Source organism: Mobula birostris, chromosome 1 (assembly GCF_030028105.1).
Source record: "Mobula birostris isolate sMobBir1 chromosome 1, sMobBir1.hap1, whole genome shotgun sequence".
In the NCBI taxonomy this organism is placed as follows: Eukaryota; Metazoa; Chordata; class Chondrichthyes; order Myliobatiformes; family Myliobatidae; genus Mobula; species Mobula birostris.
This window is the reverse complement of record NC_092370.1, coordinates 73,387,918-73,410,026: the sequence shown is the minus strand read 5'-3', so window position 1 is coordinate 73,410,026 and position 22,109 is coordinate 73,387,918. Positions and strand designations below refer to the sequence as shown.

The 22,109-nt window shown below is 46.2% G+C and overlaps 1 protein-coding gene across 4 annotated transcripts in view; it reads left to right on the top strand.

The window, feature by feature from the left end:
* Positions 1-22,109, top strand: part of LOC140197060 (arf-GAP with GTPase, ANK repeat and PH domain-containing protein 3-like) — a 542,744-nt gene that overhangs the window by 340,142 nt on the left and 180,493 nt on the right. For all 4 annotated transcript variants that reach the window (XM_072256993.1, XM_072256987.1, XM_072256996.1 and 1 more), the window contains 6 exons: positions 2,232-2,317; positions 3,699-3,840; positions 7,821-7,955; positions 8,586-8,713; positions 10,162-10,314; positions 15,660-15,752. In XM_072256993.1, coding sequence (XP_072113094.1) covers positions 2,232-2,317; positions 3,699-3,840; positions 7,821-7,955; positions 8,586-8,713; positions 10,162-10,314; positions 15,660-15,752 — 737 coding nt within the window. The remainder of the gene's footprint in view (positions 1-2,231; positions 2,318-3,698; positions 3,841-7,820; positions 7,956-8,585; positions 8,714-10,161; positions 10,315-15,659; positions 15,753-22,109) is intronic.

Sequence of the window (22,109 nt, the reverse complement as noted above, 5' to 3'; positions counted from 1 at the left end):
AGCCCAGGAAATTATAGACCAGTGAGTCTTACTTCAGTGGTTGGTAAGTTGATGGAAAAGACCCTGACAGGCAGGATTTACGAACAATTGGAGAGGCATAATATGATTAGGAATAGTCAGCATGGCTTTGTCAAAGGCAGGTTGTGCCTTATGAGCCTGACTGAATTTTCTGAGGATGTGACTAAACACGTTGATAAGGGTAGAGCAGTAAATGTAGTGTATATGGATTTCAGCAAGGCATTTGATAAGATACCCCATCCAAGGCTTATTGAGAAAATAAGGAGGCATGGGATCCATGGAGACCTTGCTTTGTGGATCCAGAATTGACTTGTCCACAGAAGGCAAAGAGTGGTTGTAGACAGGTCATATTCTGCATGGAGGTCGGTGACCAGTGGTGTGCCTCAGGGATCTGTTCTGGGACTCCTTCTCCTCGTGCTTTTTATAAGTGACCTGAATGAGGATGTGGAGGGATGGGTTAGTAAATTTCCTGATGGCACAAAGGTTAGGGGTGTTGTGGATAACGTGGAGGGCTGTCAGAGGTTACAGCAGGACATTGCTCGGATACAAAACTGGGCTAAGAAGGGGCAGTTGGAGTTCAACCCAGATAAGTGTGAGGTGGTTCATTTTGGTAGGTCAAATATGAGGGCAGAATATAGTATTAATGGTAAGACTCTTGGCAGTGTGGAGGATCAGAGGGATCTTGGGGTTCGAGTCCGGAGGACACTCAAAGCTGCTGGTGCATTGGCCTTCATCAACCGTTGGATTGAGTTTAAGAGCTGAGAGGTAATGTTACAGCTTTATAGGACCCTGGTCAGACCCCACTTGGAGTACTGTGCTCAGTTCTGGTCACCTCACTACAGGAAGGATGTGGAAACTATAGAAAGGGTGTAGAGGAGATTTTCAAGGATGTTGCCTGGATTGGGGAGCATGCCTTATGAGAATAAGTTGAGTAAACTCGACCTTTTCTCCTTGGAGCGGCAGAGGATGAGAGGTGACCTAATAGAGGTGTATAAGATGATGAGAGGCATTGATCGTGTGGATAGACAAGGGCTTTTTCCCAGGGCTGAAATGGCTAACACGAGAGAGCACAGTTTTAAGGTGCTTGGAAGTAGGTACAGAGGAGATGTCGGGGTAAGTTTTTGACACAGAGAGTGGTGAGTGCGTGGAATAGGCTGCCAGCAATGGTGGTGGAGGTGGATTTGATAGGGTCTTTTAAGAGACTCCTGGATAGGTACATGGAGCTTAGAGAAATAGAGTGCTATGGGTAACCCTAGGTAATCTCTAAAGTAAGTACATGTTCGGCACAGCACTGTAGGCTGAAGGGCCTGTATTGTGCTGTAGATTTTCTATGTTTCTATATTGGAATGGGAATGGGAAGTGGAATTAAAATGGGTGGCCATGGGGAGATCCTGCTTCTTCTAGCAGATGAAGTGTAGGTGCTCCGCAAAGCAGTCTCCCAATCTACGTTGGGTCTCACCAATACACCGGAGGCCACATTGGGAGCACCAGACACAGCATACGACCCCAACAGATTCACAGGTTAAGTGTCATCTCACCTGGAAGGACTGTTTGCGGCCCTGAATGCTAGAGAGGAAGAGGTGTAGGGGCAGGTGTAGCACTTGTTCCGCTTGCAAGGACGAGTGCCAGGAGGAGATCAGTGGGGAGGGACGAATGGACAGGGGAGTTGTCTAAGGAGTGATCCCTGCGGAAAGCAAAAAGGGAGAGATGGAAAGATGTGCTTGGTGGTGGGATCCTGTGGGAGATGACATTCCTTTAATATTCTATTTAAAAGATCTCACTGGCTCTGTCTCCACTGCCCTGCCGGCTCACGGTTCTACTCTGTATAAAACCATTCACTTCACTCCTGTCTGCTGCCAATTCCCTGTCTCTTTGAGTCACTGATTCCCCCCACCCTCGTAAATGGAATTTTTTGAAGACCAAGCCAAGTTTATTGTCATCTGCACGAATATACATATACACAGGTGCACTGAAAAACTTACTGACTTCTGAAAAGCAGCCTTCACAAGAGAGTTTGGCCAAGTGGGTATACTTGGTCAAACTCTGCCCTTATCACGTCTTGCCTCTAATATTTACCTGTGAGGAAAATTAATGAAAGTCCCCCTCTGTGGGACTGTCCTTGTAAATATGGTCTGTTGCTCCCTCAAGCCCTCTCTAGTACATGAGTGTCTGAGGATGGTAGCTGCTTGAACACCTTTTTTTTTACTTCCCAGGTGGTCGGTTTAAGAAAGAGATTGTGGTTGATGGACAGAGCTACCTTCTGCTGATTCGGGATGAAGGGGGTCCTCCTGAGGTGCAGGTGAATATTAGACTCCAGTCTCTCCCCAGGAGTCCCTGCTGCCGAGATCATGGGAACCTTTATAAACCACGCAGCTGGAAGATTGTGGGTTCGACACTTCCAGGAGAGAATGTGCAAGGGATTTATCTCCAATGTCTCCCCAGGAATCCATGCTGCAGAGATCACAGGGAACCTTTATAGATTGCACAGCTGGCGAGAGGACTTCAGGGAGGAGATGAGAAAGGGATTTACCCATGTGTTGCTGGGGATGAGGCACTTCAGTTGCGTTGGTGGATTGGAGAAGCTGGGATTGTATTTCTTGAAGGAGAAAGTTGACAGATGGGATTTAAAACCATGAAGGATATCGATATAGTTGTCTGATAGAAATTCTTCCCAGTGGTTGAAAGTCTAGAGCCAGGGGGCACAAAATAAAGGTTATTGGCAAAGGTGAAGTAAATGAGAGTTAGTGGCTGTGGTTTGATGAGGACTACCTGAGGTGAAGAGTTGAGCAGTTTCCACTGTAACATTCACAAGGTTACAGAGGGGAAGCTTGGAGCCGGGAGACTAGCTGGATTGGGACAGGCTTGATGGACCACATGACCTCCTTCCTTGCATCACCACTTTGTAATGCTACATTTGTACTGAGTCAGCTAAAACATAGACTTTGTGTCCTAGAGCAATGCAGTACATATACAGGCCCTTCAGCCAAACCAGTCCATGTTGACCATGGTGTCCACCCATCCAGTTCCAATTCCTGGCAGTCAGCTAATACCTCTCCAAAACCTGCCCCTCACATACCTGTCTAAGCACTTCTTAAGTGATACTATTGTACCTGTCTTCCCAGCCAGCTTGTTCCACATACTCAACACAGTATGACCCTTTAAAATTTTTCCCCCTCTCACCCTAAACTGCTTGGTTTTGGACTCCCCTACCTGTGGAAAGTTTTGTTATCACTGTTAGTTGGGACATGGCTCACGTGCAGGTCAGACTGTGTGATGGGTTTCCTTCCTTAAAGGGTGGAACTGAGTGACACAGGGTCCGAGGGATCAGAGGTGGGCTGGAGTCCGATGGGTCTCAGGGACTGCTGCTGGCGGGGGACCATGCTGAGTGAGAGACGATATGGCTTTGTGGGAAATAGATGGATCTGGGGGATGGGAAGATCGGGTGGGAATGAGGTAGGGAATGTGTTTTTAATATGATGGAAGATGGGTTTATGGGTGCAAATGATTGTGGGAAGAATCTGCGATGTGAGAATGAATAGAAGCTGAGTGCTGAGGTCAGGATGGTTGCTGGGCTCTAGCGGGGCTGGAAGTAAGTGGGTCTGGTGTCAGGGGTGGCTGGGGATGTGGGGAATGTATTTGCTCTGACATCTGCTGACGTGAAGTGGATTTGTTGCCCTCAGTTTGCAGCGTGGGTTGATGCCGTCATCTTTGTCTTCAGTCTGGAGGATGAAATCAGCTTTCAGACAGTTTACAATTATTACATGCGACTCTCTACCTACCGGAATACAGCTGAGATTCCGATGGTGCTCGTGGGTACACAAGGTAAGCAAGCTTTTCCTTCATGGGTCCTCCATCTTCAGGGACCTGCAGGATGAGGGTGGTGACTTACACCTGCTGTGATGAAGGTACAAGTTACAAAAAAGGAAGAGACGGGGTAAATCGCGAAACAGCAGGGCAGTAATACGGAGCTAATTGTTGGAGCTGAGGCGGACAGGCCTTTGAGTCCTGATGGACATCCGCTTAGGATTTGAAAAGACGTGGTTAGTGCAGTGGCTCAGCATTGGTTTTAATTTTTCCCTATGTACCAGCAACCTGGCTTCCATCCCGACTTTGGCTGCTGTTTGTGTAGAGTTTGTATGTTCTCCCGTGACTATGGATTTCCTCTGGGTACTCCGGTTTTCTCCCACCTCCCAAAAACTGAAAGCTGGTACGTTAATGGGCTTGCCTGTGGGATGTGGGTAATTGGAGTTTGTTTATTGTTGCACATATACCAAGATACAGTGAAAAGCTTATCTTGCATATTGTTCATACAAATCAATTCATTACACAGTGCACTGAAGTAGAACAAGGTAGAACCACAACAGAATGCAGAATAAAATGTAACAACTACACATGCAGGTAAACAATAATGTGCAAGTTCATAATGTGGTAGACTGGGAGGTCAAGAATTCATTTTACATGAGGGAACCATTCAGTAGTCTTAATACAGCAGGTAAAAGCTGTCATTGAGTCTGGTGGTACATGCTTTCAGTGTTTTGTGTCTTCTGATTGATGGAAGAGGAGAGAAGAGAGAATGTCCATGGTGGGTTGGGTTTTTGATTACGTTGGCTGCTTGAGGAGTGAGAAGTATAGACAAATGGGAATGTGGGGAGTATGAGCAGTGAATCTGTTTCTGTGCTGTTCCTAGATTTGTGGAAGATTCTACTAGATTGGAAAACAGTAAGTCGAACTCCTTAACTCAAGACGAGATAGAGAGTAGGACACTACAAGCCTGTTAACTAAACATGTTACTGGGAAAGTACTAAAAGGCATTATTAGAGTACTGTACAGCACACAAACAGTTTGAATGTGAATGTACAAGTTTGCAGATGATAAAATAGTAGGTGTTGAAGAAGGATAATTACAGGGAATCTAAGCCATTGATTGGCCAGGGGGAATCTAAGTACATGGGCTGAGGATTGACAAATGGATTTCAGTCCAGGTATATGTGAGATACTGAATTTTGGGAGATCAGACTAGGGTTGAACATACAATCATTATTTGGGTCCTGGAGAATGTAATACAACAGAGTTAAAGGTACATAGTGAAAAAGGCTTTTGACATGCTGGCCTTCATCAGCCAGGCATTGAATATAGGAGTTGGGAAGTTATGTCGCAGTTATAAGATGTTGGTGAGGCTGCATTTGGAATATTGTGTACAGTTTTGGTCATTTTTGGAAAGATGCTAATGAGCCAGAAAGAGTGCAATAAAGATTTACCAGGATGTTGCCTGGACTTCTGGGGGCTTGAGTTCCAAGAAGTTGTGTAGACTGGAATATAGGATATTGAGGAGTGGTGTGATAGAGGTATGTAAGATCATGAGGGGTATAGACAGGGTGAAAGCACATCGTCTTTTCCCAGGGAGGAGATGCTAAAAACAAGAGAGCAAAGGTTTAACATCAGTGCCGAGAGAATTTAAATGGGACATCAGCGGCAGCTTCTTAACGCGGAGGGTGGTGTGTATTTGGAATGAGCTGCCAGAAGTAGTGGTTGAGGTAGACACATTAGCAACATTTAATAGCCATCTAAATAATTAAATGGATGGGAGAGATTTAGAGGGCTATGGCAACACAGTTGGCATGGATGTGTTAGGCCAAAGAACCTGTTTCCGTGCTGTATGACCCAACTTGTCCATGTTGACCAAGTTGAAGACATTATTAAAGTCGTTATAGCAGGGCACAGAAAAATGTGAAATGGTTAGCAGGAGAAAAAGCATTTTCTCTAAATGGAAATAGAATGGATCCAGGTGCCCTGGTCCATGACCTGCAAAAGACAAGTGTATACTTAGACCAAGTAACAAAGAAAGTTACCAGAATGCTCTTGTCTATAGTTTGAGGAATTGAATATAAATAGAGGGAGGTTTTGCTTCAGTTGTACAGGACATTGCTGAGACCAGTGGAGCATTAATACAGTGTCTTCTCCTTTAAAAAAACGATGCTAATGGATGGAAAACAGTTCAGGGAAGGTCCCTTGATACCAAGAGTGGGTGAAATGTTTTATAAGGAGAGGTTGGACAGACTGGGGTTCTATCTGCTGGAGTTTAGCATATTGAAAGGGGACAATTGAGAGATGAGGTCCTGAGGGGTTGTGACCAGATGGTTGTGGGGAGAATTTTTTTCTTGTGGGAATCTAGATGAAGGATAAGTGCTTCTTTTTTTTTTGCTGTATTTATTTTATAATATATAATAATTTTATGTTTGTACCGCTGCTGCCAAACAATAGATTTCATGTACCTAAATAGAGCTCCTGTATCTAATAAAATGGCCACTGAGTGTACGTTCGTGGTTCTCTATTGCTGTAGAAGACCACTTCAAGGTTTGACATATTGTGCATTCAGAGATGCTCTTCTGCACTCCACTGTTGTAACACAGTTATTTGAGTTACTGTCTCCTTCCTGTCAGTTTAAAACAGTCTGGGCATTCTCCTCTGACCTCTCTCATTAACAAGACGTTTTTCATCCACAGAACTACCGCTCACTAGATATTTTTTGTTCTTTGCACCATTCTCTCTAAACCCTAGAGGATATTGTGTGTGAAAATCCCAGATCAGCAGTTACTGAGATACCAAAACCTGAGTTTGCCAAAGTCTCTAAGATCACATTACTTCCCCATTCTGATGTTTGGTCTGAATGACAATTGAATCTCACCATGTCTATATAATCTTACGCATTGAGTTGCTTGCCACATGATTGGCTGATTAGATGTTGCATTAACAAGCAGGTATACTCAATAAAGTGGCTACTGAGTGTAAGTCAGTGATAAAAACCTGATCCTGTTTCTAAAATTAAAGGGTGCTCATTTGTGACTGAGATGAGGCATAACTTTTTTTCTTTCAGAGGGTTGTGAGCCTTGGGATTTCTCTTCCTCAAAGGGTGGCTTGGAATGGTTTTAGGGGGAAGTGGATAGAAATGATCTTATTAACTGGGGCAGCATTGATGAGAAGCTGAGTAGCCTACACCTGCTCCTAGTTCCTATGTTTATTATTTACAACAAATATCCCACAGCATTCATGTGTGGTATTAATTATTGATTTATTATTGCCACATGTCCTAAGATTCAGTGAAAAGATTGTGTTTATACAGACCAAGTCAATACACAAGTGCATTGAGATAGAATGAGACATTTAACTGACCTGCTGTAACCAATCTCCCCGAACACCTTCGTGCTTCTGGGGCTCTCCATTCATCTTCATCCCTGGCTTGGTCAGCATCAACGTTGGGTGTCCAGGGTGACCCAATCTGACAGCCAGGTGTCCAGTGTCTTGGGACACGGTCTGACAGCTGTGTGTCCTGCGACACTGACAGAATATGTTGAGATTCTCAGTCTGATGGTAGGTGTGTCTAAATCTGTGCCACAATGTGTGCTGGACTCGTGATCGGTAGGTTACCTGTGCTGCTCCAAGCATATAGTGAATGACTGTCACCTAAAAGTTGTACAGGTAGGGATATGTGTGTGACCTATCATTGTTTAACCCCTGAGAAATGAGGGTGTGATTCTCTCACTGACTGTACTCAACAGAACTAGATATAGTTGTTACTAATCACCTGTAGTTAATTTGTTGATGCTTATTATACCAACTGTGCTTGATCTGTGACTGTACTCACTGTTTGTAGTTAACTGTCTGCAGTTAAACTGTGATTGTTTATTATCCTGCTGTAGTTGTTCTGTGACTGTTAGTTCACCAGCTGTAGTTATATTGACACTGGTGTTAACTTCCTGCATTTGATTGGTGAACATTTATTAACTGACTGTATCTATTTATCAGATGCAATCAGTGCCACAAACCCTCGGGTCATTGATGATGCCCGTGCACGAAAGCTGTCCAATGACTTGAAGCGGTGCACATACTACGAGACGTGTGCTACCTATGGACTGAATGTGGAACGAGTTTTCCAGGATGGTAATATCACCTTGACATTCTACAGCCAAACTTGAACACTTTGTTGCTGTAGTTTCTGGCAGGAAATACAATTTTCATTTGTCTTTTTTTATTTTTTCTTTTATAATGATAGTGTGCTGCTTGCTCTGTTTTTGTAGGTTAGTTTGTGTTGCTGTCAATGTTCAGTGTAAAGTTGGAGCGGGGAGACTGGCTGCAGTATTGCAGTTCTCCAGCAGATGGTAGTGTGATCCAGTCCCTGGGACAGGCCTCACTGGTGCCCTGCAGTGGTGCACTGAGGAATTGCTGCTGTGCCCAGAAACTTCAGACTATTAGGTGCTGGGTAGTAGGAATATCAGTCTAGTTCCAGTCATTGTATATGCTGAACTTTCTAGAGATTCCCTACTCCACTGTTCTGGGAAGTTAGACTACAAGTAGTATCAAATCCTTAGTTGTAGAGGGGAATTTTAACTGAGTGCTCTGCAGTTTAGTGGATATGAGTAGAGAGATTTTTGGATCAGCAGTTGTTAGAAACTCCTTGAACAGAGCAGTATCTTGTGGAAGTGGAAGAGCTGACCCTTTGTACAAGATCCGCGCAGATAAATGATCAGATTTGTCAGCATTCCTAGCTGTATCTGCTGTTCTCTTGTTTAGTGGCTCAGAAGATTGTAGCATTACGGAAGAAGCAGCAGTTATCGATTGGACCTTGCAAGTCACTGCCAAACTCCCCCAGTCATTCCTCTGTTCCCAATGCCTCTATCCCGTCTGTGCACATCAACCAGGTGAGCCATCACTCTCTATCAATGGGACTATCACTGGGGCAACACTTTTTTAGTGTGTGTCAGCTGCAGTGTTCGACATTGAACTGGCGGCTAAAGAAAGTAGAATTGTAATCTTTGGAGTTTAGAAGGGGGGGAGGTGGAATCCTACTGGTTGTGCAGGGTTGACGGGGAGACATCACAGCATATCTGTTAGTGGTAGAATATTGAACAAAAGACATGGTTACAGGATGAATGATGAGGCTGCTTGAACTCGCACTGACAGTGGGGGGGAAACACGTGGCCATTGGATCCCTTGTGCCTGCTTGTCATTTGATAAAGTAATGGCTAATATTTTACCTTGGCATCTTTTCCTTCACCAATACCATGTCTCTTGATCAACAGTCTACTGCAGGAGCTCAACAGGCCAAGCAGCATCTGTGTGAGAAAGTGAACTGTTGACGTTTCAGGTTAAAACTCTGCATCGGGACACAATTCCTTTCCGATCACAGTTGCTGCTTGACCACTAAGTTCCTGCAGTAGACTGCCCCAGATTTCAGCTTATGGTGTCTCCATGTCTTTTGATTCCTTGTTGATTCCTTGGATATGCCCAGTGATCAAACCTCTCTTCCTTCCAGTGCAATGAATTGCAGAGAGTTACCATCCTCTGAGTGAAGGAATTTCTCCTCTCTGTCTTGAATGGATGAGCCCTTGCTTTTTGTCTGTGCTTACTGGTTCTAGACACCAGTCAGGGGAAACATTGTCTCTGCCTCAACCCCACCAAACTCTGAGAGAACATTGAACCTTTTAGTGAGGTCACTTATTGCAGTGTTATACTGTATAGAAACAGATTCATTGGCCCACATGTCTATGCAAGCCATCAGTTACCCATCTGCACTAATCCCATTTACCTGTGCTTAATTAGAGGCTTTCTCTACTTGGGTGATTCAGATGTTCACCCAAATGCTTTTGAAGGGCTGTGAGAGTTTCTGTCTCTACCACCCCCTCAGACAATGTGTTCCGGATTCCAGCATCCCTCTGGGATGAAAATTTCTTCCTCGCATTCCCCCTAAACCTTTTGCTCCTGTTCTTAAACCGATGTCCTCTGGCCTAAGATGCTTGGACATGGGGTAAAGTTTCTAATTATCTCCCTCTTCTCTCATGATTTTGTAAATCCCTATTCGGTTCCTCCTCTGCAAGGAGAACAGACTCACTTTCTCCAGTCTCTCCTCAGAACTGAAGCATTTCATCTCAGGCAATGTCCTGAGAAATCTCCTCCTTACCCCACCACATCCTTAAAACATCAGAACAATGTGCATTTCTAAAGTAGCATCCACAGACCCAGGAACTGGGGGAATTTTACAATCAGTGTATTGGAGGTGTGGTCATGTAAAATGCTGAATATGGAGCAGCTCGTTAGTCTGGTGATGTGATTTGCTGGTGGGTTTTTAAATCTGATGTGATGCCCACAGGCTGCTAATGGAGGAGTCTTCAGTGATTACTCCTCATCAGTCCCATCCACGCCAAGTATGAGCCAGAAGGAACTGCGAATTGAGCCAATCGCCGCCTCCAGTACTCCCACCCCCATCCGCAAGCAGTCCAAACGTCGCTCAAACATATTTACAGTAAGTATGAGGCCAATGGTTGCATGGCTTTGTTAAACAAAGAGGAATCAGGAGCTGGAACTGGCCATACCACCTGACAGGATATTGAATTAAATTGGGGCTGATTTTTGTAATTCTTTATACCCTGCTGGGCCCAGCATCTACTTATCCTGCTCTCAAATGCGTGGAGAACTCATCATCCAGAACACATTGGAGCAGGAATTAGCTGCCAGGCCTCTCAGGTTTACTACTGCATTCTGCTTGATAATGGCTGATCTTCCCTGGGCTCCATTAGCCTTCAATTGTCACAGTTCCCAACACAGTGATGTTTTTGCCCCTCCATAAATACTGTCTGAATTGGTGAGTTCCTCCGGTATTTTGTGTGTGTTGCCCCCAATTCTCCGATCATTCAAATATATATCGGTCTTCTCAAAGTGTCCCCAGTGAATTTGTCTCCATAGCCATGCGGAGTGGTAAAATTCCAAAGACTCGAGCCATTTCTTCTCTCACCAAACTTCACTGAGTGTTTATTTATCCGAAGACAATGATCCTGGTTCTAGACACGGTAAATCTCCAATAGCTGGTCTATGACTGTTCATTAATCCTGATCATTTGGTATCTTCCTCACTGGATTTTGTTTTCCACTCCCTTTTAGCTCACAGGGGCCTCATTTCTCACACTTCATTTAAAGTCACCAGGATTCGGAGTCACATCCATTGATCCAAAAGATTGGCAAGCCTGGCACCACCAGAGGGCTGATTATTGTCTGTACCTGTAAGACAGGAAACACTTTGGCAGCAATCATCTTTTGAAACCCCTTAAAAGTTTAAATGAGATCATCTCCCATTGCCCAGAGAGTACAGGTGCAGACAGCTGTATGCTTCCACATAAAATCATCTCCAGCCCAGTAATTAGCTCCATGAAACATTTCTGTTGTGGCCCTGAGGCAGAGGTATCTTTCCTCACATCAGGGAGCAGATTGATCCCTTCCCTCAAAATGAAATTGTTCAAGATGTACAACAGGATAGAAAGCATCTGTGGACAGAGGGAGGGAGGGAGAAGGAGAGAGGGAGACACACCTCATATTTCAGATTTATGACCCTTTATTTGCCATTCTAATGACTTGGATATTGTTGTCCTGTTTCTGGTTTAAAAAAAGATCTCTGAACACCAGTGTTTACCTCTATCACTCCTTTAGATGGTACTTAACTGCTCTACCACAAAGTTAACAACCAGAACTTCAAAAATGGACCACTGCTTCCTCTGAGCAGTTCAGGCCCCATTTAGCCCTTACCAATATCCAACAAGCAGCAAAGGTGAATAGACAGTTACTATATTTGGCTAGTGTTGATTCAAGAAGGAATGCTACTCTGTAAAACTGAGAGAGGTGCCAGCCCCTCATACTCTCAAACACAACAAGGCAAGGTGACGTTTGGGAAAGCCCCTCATGTCTGAAGTTGCTCAACTGATGGAAATTACACCAGGCCACTGGAGGCGTTCTCAGGAGAGGCAGCTGAAATCCTGCCCCTCCCACAATGGAACCCTCCCTCGGTGCTACCCCTCCCACAGTGTAACCCTTCTGCAGAATGAAACTCCCACAGTACTGCCTACCTCAGTGTGATCCTTTCTCTGGACTGTCCCTTCCAAAGTATGATCCCCCCTCTGTACCATCCCCCATAGTATGCCCTCTTCAGTACTGCCTTCCCACAGTGTAATTCACCCTTCCTCATTAACACCCGTCTACAGTGAGACCCTCCTTCAATTGCCGCTTCTTTTTTAACAAAACTATAAAAGTTTATTTACAACACACAAACACAATCAATATTTACAAGACAGGAGGTATACTCTAATTAAAATAGGGTTACTACCATCTATAAAACAGTCAATACCCTGGGGAACGACCGCTCATGGAAGTCCCCCAGTGTGCCAGCCATGACTGGGTGCTCCCTCTTCAAGGACAGCCAGGCACGGACATATTCTTGGAAAAGGGGCAGGCTGTCGGCCGGAGCAGTGCCCTCCACCTTCCGCTGCCTAGACCTATGAATGGCCATCTTGGACAGGCCCATGACCAAGCCCACCAGGAGATCCTCCTCACGCCCCTCCCCCTTCTGAACTGGGGCCTGCCTATGAGGAGTGTGGAACTAAAGTGCAGCCAGAACCTCAGCAGTTGCACTCTGAGAAACTCAAAGGACGGCTGCAACCTCTCACATTCTGTGTACACGTGGTACTCTGACTCCTCTCGCCCACAGAATGGACAGCTGGATGGGGTGTCAGTGAACCTGCTCAGGAATCTGTTGCACGGGGACTACCTGATGCAACATCTTCCACTCCAGGTCCCCAATGTACAAGGAAAGCACCCCTGCATAGAGATTTCCACTGGGGACCTCCTCCGCTGCCAGATGATAACACTCCCTCAATACTGCCTCTCCCACAGTGTGACTCTCCCTCAATACCCCCCACAGTGTGGCTCTCCCTCAATACTGCCCCTCCCACAGTGTGACATCTCCCCGATACTGCCCCTTCCACAGTGTGACTCTCCCTCAATACCCCCCACAGTGTGACTCTCCCTCAATGCTGCCCCTCCCACAGTGTGACTCTCCCTCAATACCCCCCCCACAGTGTGACTCTCCCTCATTACTGCTCCTCCCACAGTGTGACATCTCCCCGGTACTGCCCCTTCCACAGTGTGACTCTCCCTCAATACCCCCCACAGTGTGACTCTCCCTCAATACTGCCCCTCCCACAGTGTGACTCTCTCCCTCAATACTCCCCCACAGAGTGACATCTCCCCGGTACTGCCCCTCCCACAGTGTGACTCTTCCTCAATACTGCCCCTCCCACAGAGTGACATCTCCCCGCTACTGCCCCTCCCACAGTGTGACTCTCCCTCAATACTGCCCCTCCCACAGTGTGACTCTCCCTCAATACCCCCCACAGTGTGGCTCTCCCTCAATACTGCCCCTCCCACAGTGTGACTCTCTCCCTCAATACTGCCTCTCCCACAGTGTGACTCTCCCTCAATACTGCCCCTCCCACAGTGTGACATCTCCCCGGTACTGCCCCTTCCACAGTGTGACTCTCCCTCAATACCCCCCACAGTGTGACTCTCCCTCAATGCTGCCCCTCCCACAGTGTGACTCTCCCTCAATACCCCCCACAGTGTGACTCTCCCTCAATACTGCCCCTCCCACAGTGTGACTCTCTCCCTCAATACTCCCCCACAGAGTGACATCTCCCTGGTACTGCCCCTCCCACAGTGTGACTCTCCCTCAATACTGCCCCTCCCACAGAGTGACATCTCCCCGCTACTGCCCCTCCCACAGTGTGACATCTCCCCGGTACTGCCCCTTCCACAGTGTGACTCTCCCTCAATACCCCCCACAGTGTGGCTCTCCCTCAATGCTGCCCCTCCCACAGTGTGACTCTCCCTCAATACCCCCCACAGTGTGACTCTCCCTCAATACTGCCCCTCCCACAGTGTGACTCTCTCCCTCAATACTCCCCCACAGAGTGACATCTCCCCGGTACTGCCCCTCCCACAGTGTGACTCTCCCTCAATACTGCCCCTCCCACAGTGTGACATCTCCCCGGTACTGCCCCTTCCACAGTGTGACTCTCCCTCAATACCCCCCACAGTGTGACTCTCCCTCAATACTGCCCCTCCCAGAGTGTGACTCTCTCCCTCAATACTGCCCCGCCCACAGTGTGACTCTGTCCCTCAATACTCCCCCACAGAGTGACATCTCCCCGGTACTGCCCCTCCCACAGTGTGGCTCTCCCTCAATACTGCCCCTCCCACAGTGTGACTCTCCCTCCATACTACTCCTCCTTTTTGTTTTACATAAGTTTATTCACACATAAAATACACAAAATACAAACATCAGGGAATTACAAGACTGTCACCAATTTCAAAATTACAATACGATTACTACTGTCTATAAAACACTCAATTCCCTGGGGGAGGGGGTGCGTCATTCCCAGAAATCCAGCACTATACCCATAGTGACATCTGCTCCCTTTCCAAGGTCAACCAGACATGAACGTAACATTGAAAGAGGGGCAGGCAGTCTGCTGGGGAAAGCCCTCGGCTACATGCCACCTGGACCTGTAAATGGCCATCTCGGCCAGGCCCAGTAGCAAGCCCACAAGTAGATCTGTCAAGTGACCCTCGCCCCCACCCCCTGTAATGGGTGCCCGTCTATCAGGAGTGCAGGCTGAAGTGCAACCAAAATCTGAGCAGCGGCCCCTTCAGGTACTTGAACAAGGGCTGCAGGCTCTCACACTCCATATAAACATGCTGCACTGTTTCATCTCAGCCACAGAAAGGATAGGTACTTGGAGTGTCAATGCACCAGCTTAACAATCTGCTGCATGGTACTGCCCTATGCAACACCTTCCACCCCAGGTCCCCAATGTACAGGGATCAGTACCACCGCTCTCACAGTGTAACACTCTTTCAGTGCCGGCCCTTCCCTGAGAACCGCCTCTCCAACAGTGTGACACTGCCTCAGTACTGCCCTTCCAATGCTGTGGTCCTCCCCCTGTACCGCCCTCCCCACAGTGTGGTCCTCCCTCTGTACTGACCCTTCCACATGTAGTTCTCCCTCAGTACCACCCCTCCCACAGTGTAGTTCTCCCTCAGTACCACCCCTCCCACAGTGTAGTTCTCCCTCAGTACCACCCCTCCTACAGTGTAGTTCTCCCTCAGTACCGCCCCTGCCACAGTGTAGTTCTCCCTCAGTACCACCCCTCCCACAGTGTAGTTCTCCCTCAGTACCACCCCTCCTACAGTGTAGTTCTCCCTCAGTACCGCCCCTGCCACAGTGTAGTTCTCCCTCAGTACCACCCCTCCTACAGTGTAGTTCTCCCTCAGTACCGCCCCTACCACAGTGTAGTTCTCCCTCAGTACCACCCCTCCCAAAGTGTGGTTCTCCCTCAGTACCGCCCTTCCTACAGTGTAGTTCTCCCTCGGTACCGCCCCTGGTGTGATTCTCTCGGTATGAGGGTGAATTTCTGGGCTCGTCACTCTGCCTGGTGCAATCCCACTGCCAACAGTTGAACCTCTCAAGTGCCATCACCAAACGTGACTGCAAACTGGTCAGTGAGGCACTGGGGAAGCATCACACTGAAGGATGGAATCAAATTTGTATTGGGAATGGGGGAAGATGTGGTGAGCATGTATCAGTTGTTTGTAGAGGATAGAGAGTATGAAATTCCTGGGATGGGACTGGGGAGTTAGAGTGTGCTACTGGTGTGGTGAGTTCCTCTGGCTGTTGTTGGGAAGGGGACTTCTGCCCTGCAGTTTATGTGTAGCCATACACCTGCCATTCAGCATGGAATTTATTTGCATTCTCTGTTCACTTCAGTCTCGCAAAGGCACTGACACAGACAAGGACAAGAAGAGCCTCGATGGTAAAACAGACAATATTGGAAGTGGACGAGCAATCCCCATCAAACAGGTAAGGAGCCTGTCTGCTGCTTGGTTTGCTTCTTTGGGCTTTTTCTTCATATCGCTCTGAACATTCCTCATCCTGAAGGCAGGGGTCAGCTAAGTCCATTCTGGTGTCAGGAGCAGACCCATCCCCACACGTTCTGTAGAAAGGCAGCTGGGTTTCAGGAAGATAGTGAAGGCTGCAGAGGCCACATTTTGAAGCATGAATCTGGTGGTGGCTGTCTGGTGTCTGCACCAATGCCCCATCATACATCGCTGCCACATTTACAGAGATTTCAGATGGTCTCCATGTGGCTGATAGAAGCTTGGTGCTTGATATTGAGTCTGACTGTGATTTGAAGGTTTCAGGGAGTTCATTATGGTTATCAGATTTAGGCTGTTTATACCACAAGGTGCAGGTGTGTGGTTTGTGGAGAGCTTTAGGTCTATTGTATTGAACATGCAGAAGAGAATAATGTACCACTGTACCACTGCCATCTCAGTAACAGGAGCTGTTTGCTCAATGGCTTCTCCTGCTCTGCCTCTCTTAATGTCTGTCTATCAATCCTACATGTGCTATTGAGCTACAGATCCCTTAGTAATGTGCCTTGTGCTGTTCCCTGCTTGGATGTAGCATGAACACTGAGTGTTGCATGCCTCTGTGAATTGTGTATACAGATCTGTTTGTTAGAAAGTGATTTATATTGTGTGGTGTCTAATACTAATGAGTGTATATTGTGTATGTCATTGTTATTTCTCTTGAGGCTGTGTTGTACAGAGTGCCGTGTATAAGAGGTATACTTATAACATGTTTGTAAAACAAAGTAAATGAACAAAGGGCTGATTAACTGAGAATGTCCCCCATACCCTGTAACACAGGGATGCCTGTATTACTCTCTGTGTAAAATAGCTGGCTCCACAATTCCCCTGTGCACTTTGCTCATCACTATGAGGCTGGGTCTCTGATCATTGAAACATCCACCAATTGTTAGAGACACAGCGATTACTGCAGGGTAATAAGCCCAACTGGTCCACGCCAACAAAGATGTCTCTCTGAGACTGTACCTTTTGCCTCTGTTTGTCCCACATCCCTGTAAGCTGTTCCTATCCGTGTAACTGCCCAAATGTCTTTTTAGCATTTTTAGCATTGCAGCACTTCACTCATCCAGGCTGCTGTCCCCACATTTCCAATCAGCCACCAAATCCCTGTACCAAAGAACTCTATACCTTCAGAACTAAATAACTGCTGCCTAGTGATACTGGCACTAATCATCATGAAGTGCTTTGAACAGCTAGTAATGGCACCTATCAAAAATTCCATTCCTGCCACATTGGACACTTAACAATATCCTGTGACAGATGCCTTAGCAGCTGTCATGCACCTGGCCTTGACTAGCCTAGAAAACACGGATATAATGCAGTTTCCGGATTTCACTTTGGCTTTTGGCACTGTTGTCCCACAAACCTTAGTAGTAAACTCCTCCTCCTTAGTCACCACTGAGCAACTGGATGTTGGATGTACTAATGAACAGACCTCAGATAGTCAGGATGCACAACTGCTCCTCTCTCCCCATCATCCTGAACACGGGTGCCTCTCGGGGCTGTGTGCTGAGCCCGTTGCCGAGCACTCTGCTCACACGTGCCTGCATGGTCAAACACCTGAGCAATCATATCATCAAGCTCGCCAATGATATGACAGTGGTGGGGCTCACCACCAACAAAGTTGAGATGGCCGACATATGGGAGATGGAAGAGCACAAGGCCTGGTGCCAGGCAAATAATCTCTTCCTTTATGTCAACAAGACAAAGGAGATGGTTATCGATTTCAGGAGAACTCACACCATTCACAACCCCCTTTACACTGGCTGCACAGCAATGGAAACTGCAAGCAGTTTCAAATTCCCAGGTGTGCAGGTCACACATATCTTTTCATGGTCCCAGAACACATCCTACACAGTCAGGAAAGCTCAACTTTCTGAGGAAGGTCAAGGGAGCTGGACTTTGAAAATCCATAGTCATGGCATTCTACAAATGCTCAGTAGAGAGCATGCTAACAAGTTGTTTCACTGCTTGGTATGAGAACTGCACTGCGGTGGACGGGAAGGGTAGTCAAAACTGCCCAAGGCATCACCGGTACCAGCCTCCATGCCATCATGGAAATATATATAGAAAGGTGCTGGAAAAGGGCCAGTAAGTAACATCATGAAGAATCCCACACACCCTGCTCATGGATTGTCTGTCCCACTCCCCTCAGGGAGGAGGCTGTGTGGCATTTTCACCAGGACCACCAAACTCAAAAACAGTTACTTTCCTCAAGCAACACACATACAAATTGCTGGTGAACGAGATAAAGGGTCTCGGTCCGAAACGTCGACTGTACCTCTTCCTATAGATGCTGCCTGGCCTGCTGCGTTCACCAGCAATTTTTATGTGTGTTGCTTGAAATTCCAGCATCTGGAGATTTCCTCAAGCAGTAAGGCACCTCCACCTCTACTTTATTATTTCCTGTTAGTCACGTTATGTACAGTCTAGAGTCACTTTATGGACGTACCATCAACCGGTATATATAAGTTGTCTTATATGTTTATAGTTTTTTTTAATGTGTTTTTTTTTGTTATTTTTGTGCTGCAGATCCAGAGTAACAATTATTTTGTTCTTCTTTATACTTGCGTACGGGAAATGACACTAAACAATCTGAAATCTTGAATTGTATCCACCTCCGACTCTTTCTCTGATAGCTTTTTCAATATACCCAGCACACAGTGTGTGGGAAAACTGGCCTCTTAGGTCTGTTTTTAATCTTCTCCCTCTCACTTTAAACCTCTCTCTAATTTAGACTCCCCTATCCTGGGACGAAGTCTATCTGTGTTATCTGTGCTCCTCGTCATTTTCTGAACCTCTATACTGTCACCTTCTTCGCTTCTGGGTAAATAGTCTCTCCTCATAACTCAAGCCCTCCAGTCCTGGCAACAGTCTGTGAAACTTTTCAGCACCCTTCTAGCTTAATCATATCATTCCTATATAGTACTTCAACCAGAACTGTACACTGTACTCTGAGTGTAGCCTAACTAGAGTTTTGTAAAGTTGCAATGTAAGATCCCAACTTATACTCGATGCCTTCACCTATGAAGGCAAGCTTGCCATAGGCCTTCTTTGCCATCTTGTCTAATATTTATTAATTATTTTATTTTTGTGAGGTACGGGCATAACTGGCAGTGTAGACATTTATTTCTCTTCCCCAATTATTCCTAAACCGTGGAAGCAGATAAGTCAAGCATATTGATGAGTCTGGAATTTACACATGGCCCATAATGGATCAGGACAGCAGACATTACCAAGCCAGATGTGCTTTTTAATTTTGGTCCCCTAATCTGAGGAAAGATATCCTTGCCATAGAGGGAGTACAGAGAAGGTTCACCAGATTGATTCCTGGGATGGCAGGACTTTCATATGAAGAAAGGCTGGATGAACTGGGCTTGTACTCGTTGGAATTTAGAAGATTGAGGGGGGATCTGATTGAAACGTATAAGATCCTAAAGGGATTGGACAGGCTAGATGCAGGAAGATTGTTCCCGATGTTGGGGAAGTCCAGAACGAGGGGTCACAGTTTGAGGATAAAGGGGAAGCCTTTTAGGACGGAGATGAGGAAAAACTTCTTCACACAGAGAGTGGTGAATCTGTGGAATTCTCTGCCACAGGAAACAGTTGAGGCCAGTTCATTGGCTATATTTAAGAGGGAGTTAGATATGGCCCTTGTGGCTACGGGGGTCAGGGGGTATGGAGGGAAGGCTGGGGCAGTGTTCTGAGTTGGATGATCAGCCATGATCATAATAAATGGCGGTGCAGGCTCGAAGGGCCGAATGGCCTACTCCTGCACCTATTTTCTATGTTTCTATGTTTCTATGTAAAAATAGGTCAGTGTCATGGGTACTATTACTGGAGTTATTTTTAGTTCCAGTTTTATATCATAGCTCAAATTTAAATAACTTAAATTGGTATTGAGGTTTGGTCTTGTGCCTCCGGTCTCTTGCTGTAACTTGGCCATTATGCTACTGCATCCTAACAATTTTCCTCAGTTTACCCAACCTAAGCCCACTCTAATCTTGCATGCATCTCTCAAAACTCCTCTCAAGCTCATTTATTTCAGATAGAGTAGCCCTCCTTTTCCACTCTAATCATGGAGCTGAAATCCTTTAGCCTTGATCCAATACAGTAAAGCTTTCCTCTCAGACTTTTGGACCCTTCCTACATTGTACTCACCAGAATCAGACGCAATTCCCCCACTGTGTACTAACCAGCATTTTCTGCTTTCTGCCTTTTACTCTGTGCCTTTATTTATGAATCTCAGTGTCCACCCCCCCGCTTTCCCAACCACTCTCTCAACAAGCCCTGAAACTTGCAAAGACTTGCTCACGTATTCCATGACCCTCTGTTCCCCCCCTCAATGTGTGCTATTCAGTCTTTGTTGTCTTTTATGTTTATAATTTGTGTGTGTGTGTGTGAAATAGAGGGAGCACGCTGATAGCATGTGTAGTCATGTAAATGTTGCAAATCTGTGTTCTTATTGGACGTTTACAAAATGTATGCATGTTTATGTTGATAGCATGTCTGGGCATTTCTGTAGTGTATGTCTCATATGTAGTACATGTATTTAATGAATGTGTTGGTAGTGTGTGTTTTATAGGTATTTTGGTGGCAAAATGCTCTGGGTGTATTGGTAGGGTAGGTGTTGTGTTTTCTGCTGCTTTTATGGATGTTGTACTGCGAATGGAACTTGAGGGCTGCATTAGCTGTTAAACCTTTCCAGTTCTTGGACCTGCACCCTGTGGTATTAAACTAGTTAAGGGAACTACCTGCAGGCAACAGTGGATTAAATGACCAGGAGATGTTCTCCTGCAGGAAATGGATAGCCTCAGACTGTCCTCCCCATCTCCTTTCTGTTTGATTTATTTGTATTCTGATTTAATTTGTGGAGAATGCAAGTTTTGATTTTTGATTTTTATTCATGTGAGAGTGTGTTGAATTTGCCAGCTTGTTGCAGCTGTTCCATCGCTGACCTGTTTGTATTTCTGAGTGACCATTTGGCAACTGATTTTCAGCATTTCTCTCGCTGTGCAGGAAGGGAAGTGAAAGCTTGAAATCTTCTTGTCTGTCTGTGTATCTCTTCACATTTGTAAATGTTTCTGAACTCAGAGAGAACCAAGTACTCATATCTCACCCAGCTGTGGTGGGATAGAGTCCCTGCATATTTTGATATCTCAGCCTGCACTCAATGCTTTGCAATGTGTTTGTGTCCTTTTGTTCGCGGTTGGAGGTGTCTGCTGGAAGCAGTGTTCCCATTGTGTTGGTGGCAGAGCGAGAGAGTGCGAGCTGATCGCCCATGCAAGCCGCTGTTCTATAGCAGCTACACATCGTGTCGAGATTGAACGTGGACAACACCATCGCCATCATTGCCTTCACCATCACCGCCATTGCCATCGAAGCCGTACAGAGAAATGAGCCCGTGTGCAGACTCAATACAACAGGAGGCCCTCAGTAGAGGCCCGAGCTCCCAGTGCAGGCACAGCACACAGGAGAGATTGGATTACTTCACTGGGTCCCACCAATCAACTCTTCAGCTCATTTGTCCTCTGGCATCTCATGCGAGTGTTCTTGCTGCAGCTTCTCCCTGAGGTCTTGGATTGGAATAATTTAATTAATTGCTCCTGTTTCAGCTCCTATCCCCAGGAAACAAAGCAGGGAGCTTTAATTTAGCTCTGAAGAGCTCAGCCCATTCAGTAGAACTGTTTGGCCCTGCCATCCGGAGCAGAGCTACCTCTGAGTGCCACACGTGCTGTGTGGAATGCTGAGCTTCGAATTGCAAGCAGGCGTTTCAAGTCGAGGCTACCTCCTGAGCATATCCCTCATATACTAGTCTCTCTCTTCTCCCCTCTGTAAATCGTGTCCAAATTGCCCTGTTTTTGGGGTGACCCACCCCCTCCCCAACATGTGTCATATGGTGACGTCCAGAAGAAAAGTTGCTCCTACAGCTGATTTAAGATAGGATACAGATTAGGCAAGTGTAGGTCAGTGGAGGAAAGCATGGAGAGGATGAATAAAGGTGTTGGCTATTTTCTAACTGGGTACAGAATTCACAAATTTGAGCTGCAAAGAGACTTGGTAGTTCTAATTCAGGACACCCTTAAAGGTTAGCTTGCAGATTGAGTCTGTAGGAAGGAAGGCAAGTGCAACGTTAATATTCATTTCGAGAGGACTAGAATATAAAAGCAAGGATGCCATGCTGAAGCTTTATAAGGCATTGGTCAGACTGTATTGGGAGCAGTTTTGGGCCCCATATCTAAGGAATGATGTGCTGGGCATTGGAGAAAGACCAGAGAAGGTTAAC